The sequence below is a fragment of the Condylostylus longicornis genome, unplaced genomic scaffold, assembly GCF_029603195.1.
Source record: "Condylostylus longicornis isolate FDR11 unplaced genomic scaffold, ASM2960319v2 ptg000075l, whole genome shotgun sequence".
NCBI classification, from domain to species: Eukaryota; Metazoa; Arthropoda; class Insecta; order Diptera; family Dolichopodidae; genus Condylostylus; species Condylostylus longicornis.
The window spans coordinates 2718153-2728781 of NW_026578043.1; the positions used below are offsets into that span (position 1 = coordinate 2718153).

General features: G+C 23.1%; 1 protein-coding gene across 1 annotated transcript; it reads left to right on the plus strand.

The window, feature by feature from the left end:
• Positions 1-1984: 1984 nt before the first annotated feature.
• LOC129612574 (trypsin delta-like) lies at positions 1985-2841 on the plus strand. The gene is made up of 2 exons (XM_055526242.1): positions 1985-2615; positions 2684-2841. The coding sequence occupies exons 1-2, from the start codon at positions 1985-1987 to the stop codon at positions 2839-2841; spliced, it is 789 nt and encodes a 262-aa protein (XP_055382217.1).
• The last annotated feature ends 7788 nt before the right edge of the window (positions 2842-10629 follow it).

Below are 10629 nucleotides of genomic sequence, written 5' to 3' on the forward strand. Positions count from 1 at the left end.
AGACACAAACAGGTGTAGGTAACACTGTTTTGATTTTAAAACTAAAAAAAATAACTAAGCAAGAAAAGATATGTGAAATCAATAAATTAAATTGTCAGCGTAAAAATTTTTGTCATGAAATGAAAATGCGAAACTTGAATGAAAAACGCTGTAGCTATACAGATGATAAAATCGAAAAATCAGACAATCTAACCAAGTATATGTTGACAGTATTCTTGGTGTTTGATTATTTTCTCAAAATGAACCAAATCAACGAGTTTTCCAGCTAAAAATCTCTTAAAACAATCGAAGTCACACATGTATGCTGCCTTATGCTTCATTTAATTTTAAATATATTAAAAAAATTCTTATTCAAAGCGATTTTTCATTTCGATTTCATATTTATTCCTATAAATCATGATCTATAGGAATCTATTAAAAATCTAATACACAATGTATTAGGTTTTTGCACATATGTACGTAGTTGAGAACATCTGATAATCACCCATATTTGCTTACAACACAAAATTTCTGATAAAATGCACTTACTTACCATTACTATTATTATGATGCTTATAAATTTCAGCTTATATTGTGAAACAGTAATTTTTAATATGGTCATAATTAAAGTAAAAATTAAATTATATTTAATTGCCATTAAAACATAATAAGAATAAGAGTTTAAAATTTAATATTGAACATATAGTTCAATTATATACATACATACTAACAAATGTATTATGATGCATTTACTTAATGTATACAGTGAATGTACGTACATAAATTATTTGCGTTAATATAATTTTGGTTTTTTTTTGTATTTGTCACTTAATTTTAACATGAAGATGCGTCCTTAATACCATAATTATTATAATATATAAAATATTTAGTTTTTAATATAATTCTAAATTGATAAATCATCATAGTTTTAATTGGAAAAATTATATTAAAGTTTGAAAATATTGGTAGAATTTTACTGCTATTGTGAATAAAATATTCAAAGTTTATGGCTTAAAAAATATGACAAAACAAAAATTTGCTATTAAAACTTATTAAGCTATTATTAAGCTATTTTACATCCAAGATTAGAGATTCCGACCAGCTCTTAATTGGGTCTTGCTAATTCTTAATAAATTCAAATATCTTATAGCAGTCGAAAATGTAGTTTTCCAGGCTATTGATGTAAATGATTGTGTCATATGTTTCGAGAAAAATCATTGAAGTTTTTTCTGTCTTTCTTCATTATTTAAACTTGGAATGTGGCGTCTAACTTGCAAATCTAGGAAAGTTCTCAAAAGAAGCTACTTTCTAGTCTAATATGTAATACTATAAAAGTATACTTTCAAATAAATAGCATTGCCAGCTTGAATGTATTCATAATTTTATGATCTTATGAATAAAAAAAATTTTTATTTTTATATTGTATAAACACTTACTTGTACGTATGAATGTGAAAATACAGTAGGTACTTTGAACTCATTACAACATTATGTAATGGATTAGATTAGTAATCTTTGACTAGACTATGATAAAAAACGATAAATTAATTATATTTACTCTAAAGTATGCTAATAGAGAGCTTTCAGTATCTTTTTCTTCACGTATATGACGCATATAGTGATATTCATTTGACAAATTCTACATACACACAATCTTGATTTCAATAATTAAATGTATATAATGACGCAGTTACTGGAATTACTTATGATTTCTTAAAATTTTCAATGACTTTTGATAATATTAAAATTTTGTTTAGAAATACGGAAATAAAAATAATTTTCTTAATTTTATCAAAAAGTTCAATTACCGTTAGATTGATGTCCTTAAAAATTATAATGCGTAATTAAAATATTTAAGTAAATAAAAAATTATGTATATAAAAGGAATAAAATTATTTCTAAAATCATTCAGTTCCAAATATCATCAGTTTTAAGAACCACCAAAATAATTTTCTTTTTTTGAATATAATAACGTAAATAATATAATTTAATTTCGTGATATAAAAATGATAGTTATTTCCGTTTTAATTGCTCTAATGAGCATTCAAAAATCATTTTCATACACATTATATAGTGTACCAGATGGACGGATTGTTGGTGGAGCATCTACAACGATACAACAATTTCCACATCAAGTTTCATTACGTTATCAAAATAGACATAGATGTGGTGGTTCTATAATATCTGAGAATGTTGTTTTAACAGCTGCACATTGTGTTACCGGTATTAATCGTAATCAAATGATTGTGAGAGCTGGAACAACATATAGAGATAGTCCGGGAACTGATGTAAAAATTTCCAAAATTATAATACATACTGGTTATCGTACCACCACTGAACACGATAATGATATAGCAATTCTAATTTTAAATGATAAACTTAAATATTCAACAAAAATTCAAGCAATCAATTTAGATAATAATTTAAATAATTTTAATAGTACAAAAATTGGAAATGTTGCTTTTGTTAGTGGTTGGGGAGCATTACGTGAAGGTGGAAGTTCATCGGGTGCTTTAAATTATGTATCAATTTTAGTTGTTGATCAAACAACATGCAGAAACGCATATTATCCAGAACCAATTACTGAAGGAATGTTATGTGCTGGTGTTTCAGCTGGTGGACGTGATTCTTGCCAAGGTATTTATAGTATATTAATGTTTTTTTTTTATGTAATTACATTATTTTAACGCATATTTTCTTTAAAGGTGATTCCGGTGGACCATTAATAGTTTTCAATGGTGGTGAACCAATATTAATCGGTGTTGTTTCATGGGGAAATGGTTGTGCTCGTCCTAGATATCCTGGTGTATATGCTAAAGTAGCAAATTATAGAAGTTGGATAAGTAAAAATGCAAACGTTTGAAATTGAGAATTTTTCTACAAAAAATTTTTACAAGAAATTTTGAGTACAAATAATATTCAACTTTTAGAATAATAGAAACTTAAAATTTAATTATTGTATTTTAATTTAGTTAATAATTAATTATTTATTTATTATAACTTTTGTTAATGTACATTATAGTGACTTTATTAAAAAAAGTAGACAAATGTGCGAATATAAGTGTAAATTTACTATAAAATAAAAGTATGATTACTAATTAAATTTATTGTTTTTGTTAATGGTCCTGAATCGTGAACCGTGAACAATATTTTCAAGCAAATGTAAAAGTTTTATTAATATATTTAAATTTTTTATAAAGCTTTGAATAACAGTTGTGATTAACAGCAAAATTTATGGCTGCAGTTATGCATTACTGGCGTGGACTGTTTCAATTTAACACGGTATAGAATACGATGGAAAGTCGCTTAAGAGCCCTATCCACTAAACCTGATAGACAAAAATTACCAACTTCCAAATATATAAATTGATGACAATTAATTGCTGGGTCAAATCTCTGTTTTACTCAGTACTGATTTGTAGGTCGAAAAAAAATTAAATTTTATCTTACAACACATAGTACTGTTTAGGTCTTTCCAAAATTGAATTTGGCTCTATTTTCTGGAAAACTAAATTAATAAAATGCCTAACTTTAATTTAATATTAATGATTTCAAATGCAATTCAAGAGTTCTTCACCAGGTACCATCCCAATGTTTTAAATACACATAATACTCGTAATTTTAATATTTTTTGCATAGTGATGACTTTTGATTAAGTAGTCTGAAAATCGAACATTTATCATACAAAATACAAAAAGACAACATACCCATACAAAAAGACAACATAAACCATCAGCATATAGTTGAACGATTAAACTTCATAATGAAAAACCAAATGCAATGAAAGGTCTAAAAAAAAAAGAAGAAGAAAAACAAGAAAAAATTAATATTTCTATGTCTTAATATTCAGGTCAAAATATTGCTAAAGAGTTTTTTTTTTTGAATCACTTGTATTTTGTATACGAGCGAGCGTTTTAATGTTGGTAATTGTGTGAAATTTTTTGATCAGCCCTTTAAAAATTCACGATGATTTGTGAATAATTTGTTATTTTTTTTTTTCTTGCTTCCACTTCTTTTTCTCAATTTTCTCGCCTATTTCTAGATCATGTAAAATAATTAAATTTTATGAATTTCAAATTAAAATTATAATCTTTTAATTTAAATTTTCAATTAAATTTTCTGTTATTTCAATAAAATTGCCAATTAATTGAATTTATTGTAAATATAAAAAAAATATGTGGTTGATGTTATTAAAAGTAAATTAATTTTATTTAAAATTAACAATATAACTGTTTTTTTAAGTAAATAAAATTTTACTCTAGATTTTGACATACACTTTGAGTATTTTTAGATTTTGAAATAAAATCGTTACCATGTTGTGTAGATAAAGGTTTGATTTGAAGGTCATCAACTGAACTATATTGAAATTTTTCATTTAAATTATTTTAGTTATGTTGTTTGTATGTTGTTTTAGGAAAATTTAGTTAGGTAAATTGAGACATTTGAATTTTGGTAGAGAGTTTTTTTTTTTGACAATAAAACAAAAAATTTACTTTAAACTTTAAAGTACGAGATGAAATTTTTAACAAATGCGTCGACTTGATATTAATTTTTAAAATAATTCTTTTCCAATTTCTCGTAAATATTTTACGCATGACTAATTTGCAAAGACAAATAAAAGTGTGAAAGAGAAGTATAAGGAAGAGATTACAAAAGAAAAAGCGGAAGGCGCAAGCAAAATTTGTCTACGATCTTGTCGGTCAAAGGTTAATATAAATGCTTTAAATTATTGGTTAACTATCTAGACTTTCTAATAATGCATACCTTTGGGGGTTCAAAACAAATTCAATGCATACCAATTAAATATTTAAGATATTGTTGATTCGGCTTTGTTAAATGAAGCGTAACACTTCTTATACCATATTCAACTCGGTTTATATTAATAAAAACAAAATCATGTTGTCGATTGCAACAAAAATTCACTTGGACGAATCTCAGCTGTTTTGCCGGTGTAGAAATGAACTGCATCCTTTTAATCATTTTTGATACAGAGTTTTTTAATTAAAAATCAAATAAATTAATGCATTCCTGTAAAAAAATGTAGCAAAATTAACAAATAAATTAAATACTTAAAAAAATTTCAAAACTTTTCTCAATAAGAATAAGATTGTCTGCATACGGAACAAATTACGCGTTTGTTTGTTTAAAAAATACCTAAAATAATAAAAAAAAAATTCTTAAATTTAGTGCTTATCATCACTCAATATTCTTGTTGTAATATTCTTGTAATTACATTTTAAATATATTTTGCAAAAATAATTAATATTATTAATGTCATCGATGAAGACATTTAAATTGATATTCAATATAGAAAATGCCAAAAGCAAAATTCTTTATATTTTTTAAAATTTATTTCCGCATTTTAATAAAAAAACAAGAAACAACAGAAAGATTAACTTTATAATTTAAATATTTTCAATAATTAACAGCACAATTGACATTTGATTAATTATAGCTAATAATGATTGTCATTATAATTTATTGACTAATTTATGTCACAATATAGAGTGCGCTGTATGTGACACAATTGATTTTCTTCTCATTGCACGGTAATGTAAATATACATACACACACACATAATATAATTTGTTTAAGAATATTATTTTGCAACAAAAGCAATAAACCATTGAGATTAATTAAAACTTAAGTAAAAATTATTAATATTTTTGAATTTTTGTTTTTATTAATGAAATGTTGATATTTTAATGGGAAATTTTTAATAGAAAAAATCACATAATTAAAATTAGATGTTATAAAGACCGCATGTAAAATAAATTTTTAATTTACATTGAATATTCATTAATCATTAGGGATTTGTGTAACAGGTGAGATGGTAATTATTTTTACTATATACTTTTGGAACTCATATAGAATTGTCATTAATCATAATATTTAAAAATATTAGGAAATAATATTCGAAAAAATAATAGAGTTATAGTGCAATTTTTCAAATTGATTTCTTACAGTAATTGTATACTAGCCTTAGTTATAGTACTAGTTTCAGTTATTTTTTATGTTGGGCTTTAATTGGTATGGGAATATTAATAAAACAAATGGAGTCTATTCAGATCTATTAAATTTTAATGAAATTAATTTATTAAATAATAACCATATTGAATAAATTTATATTGTTGCTATAACTTGCCTAAATATCTAATATAAATTGTTTATCAATAAAAATATAGTTAAAATGGACGATTTTTTTTCCCTCAAATATTATTAATCTTAAATGTAGACAGTAATCAAAAATTCAAATTTTCTTCCAATTCTATAATTTTTTGCACAAACTTTTAGAATACCAATAAATACCTTCATAATCCATAAAGACCAATAATTACCGTCAATTTAGTTAGCTCGGTATACGTACAATAACATACACAGTAGGAAAATTTATTCAGTCATTGATTTGTCAACATCTTTTTATACATTTATTAATATGCTGTATGTACTTGGGTGTCAAAATAATTCATAATAATCTTTTTTTTCTGAACATTAATCCGCGAATATTTTAATTTTAATATGATATGATGGCGTTATAATCTGGTCAGTTGTTAAAATAAAAACACGTTGGAATACTCTTGTGGTGTGATGAATTAAAAAATGTATGTAATTTTTTTTCTACAATGATTTCTGTAAATACATATGAATATATATATTTTTTGTTAAAAATATTTTTAACATATTTCAATTAAATACATAAATTTGTGGAAAATTTAGTAGCTCAGGGATGACGTATGCTTCAATGAATTATTATAAATTTTAAAATATTTATGCATTTTAATGAATCTTTAGGTAATTTTCTTAATCACTCTAATATATTGAATGAAAATGCACTTATGTAATATTTTATTATTAAGATTTTTAGAATTAATTGTATATTTTTTATTTTTTATGTTTTAATATTATTCACACTGCATATTCAACAATTGTACTTCAAATATTTTTTAGTTAAATTTTTAATGGATCACTAAATCCAATCGAAAATAAACTAAAAAGAAAAGCGCAATAAATAAGTTGAATTTCATTAACTGTCAGACTGCATCACCAGCAATATGTTGCTGGTAATGTAGTTTGGATTTTTAGAGCTTAATAAATATTAGATGCATTTTGACTCTGCAATTAATTAGTGTAAAATTTATTTATTGTTTCAAGTACTTTAAATATGAATTTTATAATACATTCAAACTTGTATATTAAAGTTGTATAACAATAAATATTCAAATAATATAAAAATATCTTTTATCCCATAACTTAATGTAAATTAAATTATAGACTACAGACAATAAAGTTCATTTTTATTCAAATTATAGCATTAAAATAATCAAAATCGTAAATTTTGGTAACGAATAAATTTTTTTGTTATTCAATTACCTAAAATTTTACAAAATTTACAATTTTCACTTTTCACTTTTTTAATCACAAAAATGTGATCTATATTGTTGAGTTCCGATTAGTTCAAGTTTTGTTATATAGGAAAAGTATAGGAAAACCAAAACGGAAATTATGTTGTATTTTAGAGGTAGATGATCTTTGAAAATGATTATACCATGTTGAGTAACTGATTACTTCCTTTCTGAAAAAAGATATTAAATTTTCATTTATAAAATATAAAATTTATAAAAATATATAAAATTTAAGTTATATCAACATTAATAAGCATTTACTAATATTAAATTCGAAAACTATTATATTATTAAAGTGTTATGAGAAAGCAATTGTACTTTGTTATTATTCATAAGAATTTCTAATATAGTTATTCAACTGCAATGGTCATCTGTACAGTAGATAGCTCGTAGCATAACTACATACTAGATTAGATATGATATTTTAATTTGAATGCCATAATTTGATTGTCCAGTCAAGTTATTAATTTGTCACCTTGCTTATAATCAATGTTATAATAATAATTTTGACCAAATAATAAGGTGTAATAAATATTTGCGATACTTTCATATACACAATTAAAATTGCTTATTATTCAATAGAGATTTCTTCTCGAATCTAAAACCCATATAATATGGTAAGTAAATTTATAACTAATTTCATATTTGGTAACTGGTTTCGTTTATTGTCAACTATTGTATATTAATATTATTCACAAAAGAAATTCCAGGTTTTGTTTTTTCATGTAACCGATATTATACTCTTAAAATTTTATCAACTTAAACCACGCGATCATGAGGCACGTACTTTTGTGAATGTTATTAAACAAAGTGACTATGCCATTGCTTTATACAATAAAAAAAAAACATAAGCATAGTTTTTGTATGATATTTTTATATACTGTCGTAACAATTACTTCTCACTAAGAATTAAAATATTTACGTTAAAATTTTAGCTATAATTTTAATTACATTGCCATTTTCAATAATAATCTTTTACTTTTCATTGATCGAGTGAATACGTATAACAGTTTTTAAACTATTTTATTGGGAAAAAATATATTTTTTATCATTTTTACAGGATGTTTCATTAATATTAGGAAATTTGAAGGGACATTTTAACAGGCTAAATTTAAATAGTTTGTTAGTATACTTACTAATATTCCTTGGAGAGGATGCAGTTTTGCAGGAGTACATACTATTAATAATATATTTCAATATGAGTTTTATAATCTATTCATTTTGAGTATTATTAATTAATATTGAAATTTCTCATTTGAATCAATTTAAAATAACAATGTATAACAGTTTTTATAAAATTTTGTTACAATTAATATTCTCTTTAAATTCTGTTAAATGGAGAATAAAGTTTTAAACTAAATTAAAGTAATAATTAAACGTAATTGTATAAATGATGTTAATAAATAAAAACAGTTGAAAAATCAAATTCTAAAAGTATTAAATTAATATTAAGAGAGTAACAAATTTTTTTTGCTATTGTATTGCAATTGCGGATATAGTCCAGTATGATTGTTGAAATTTCAAGTTATTTTACAAATTTAAAAAAAAAAATAAATATCTACTAAAGGTCAAAGACTGAAACTATTCTCATATAATTACAAATGTATAACAGAAATTTTTAAATTTTGTCAAATACTCCCAATTTATATAGGAACTAAAATATATAAAGGAATTCATTTTCGATCATTGAAAACATTTATTTTTAAATATGTTTTGCTTGTTCTCTAATAAAATTGAATATTTCAATTAAGTTTCCGAAATTATAATAGAAGAACACACCATGTATATTGTATATATATATTTTTAATAAATAAAAATGCTATTTACTAAGGAGAGTTATGCGTAGGTAGAAGTAAATTTTTTGTCTTTATTTATAGTTCAGGAGTTTATAATGTAAAAAGAATCAAGAAAAGAAAATTATTTTATTTATATATTATTACTTTAAAAGCATCATAGTCGTTAGATTTTTTTTTGTACATTTTGTACAATGGAATCATTTCATTATAAACGAGTATAAGAAATATAAAGCTAAGTATAACATAAAACGTCGCATCTCTACTCCATAATTAGACAAAAATTATTATCAAAAAAGGAAAATTTACAAAAAAACAAAAAAAGCAAAACTTATAAGAAGAAAAATCATAATTTTTCTCAACATTTTCTCAAACTACAACAGAGCAAAACCTTTAACAAGAATTCAGTTTTTTTTTTTTTAAATATACAATAATTATTTTAATGTTTATTATACGTTAAGGTGCTAAAATGTTATATAGTTATAAATTTTAATTTTAATTTATAGCTTTAATATCAAAAATCTGTATATAAGTATATGAAATGTGTATAACAGATTGATGAAAAAATAAAAAGAAAAACGTGTTGAGCACGTTTTGGATATTGGATGAACATAATTGTTATATTGTAATATTCAGTGAACACGACTAGATGATCCAATTATTTACTTTTATCTCTGCATGCTTCTACTTATAGGTACATATATGAGCTTTTCTGTACTTAATTATTTCTAACTCAATTATGTTAGTGGGTAAATTTGGTTAGTGTCTGAGTTAATAAATTCTTTTTTTTTTTTTTTTTAATAAAGAAGAATATTGTGTTATATTTTTGTTCATTTTATTTTAATTTTCTTGCACTCTTTATGAACCTGCAATTATAAGAGCAGAAATATTTGATTAATTGTATATGCAAAATATATAAGGTGTATAATATATATATATTTTTTCTAAAGCTCTTGGGTAATAGTGTGTGCGAAGATTTTCACTTAAAATTTTTTTAATTTAAAAATATTTAAAATAAGTATATATAATATTATATATGTGTTGCTACCTATAAATTATTACAACTATATATGTATTAAAATATTATAACAATATAATTATATGGTATAAAAGGAAGATTTTTCTTAAGATATTATTTTAACATCAAACTCTTGCAATACATTTTTACACTTATAAGAACTAAGTTAATTAATATTACGAAAATATAAAAATTTGTATAACAATATATTTAATAATAATATTGCAGATATAAAAAAATAATTGTAGCACTACAAAGTAATGCATGTTTAAATTTCGTAGAAAAACAAAAAATAATCTAATAGAAATTTAAAAGTAATGGTCAAACATTTTAACAAAAAATTTTTTAATTATTGGAAGATTGTTAGACAGATTTAATGTATAAGGATCAAACTGTTATACTATAGAAAAATTCAATGATGTAGAAAACTACCAAACT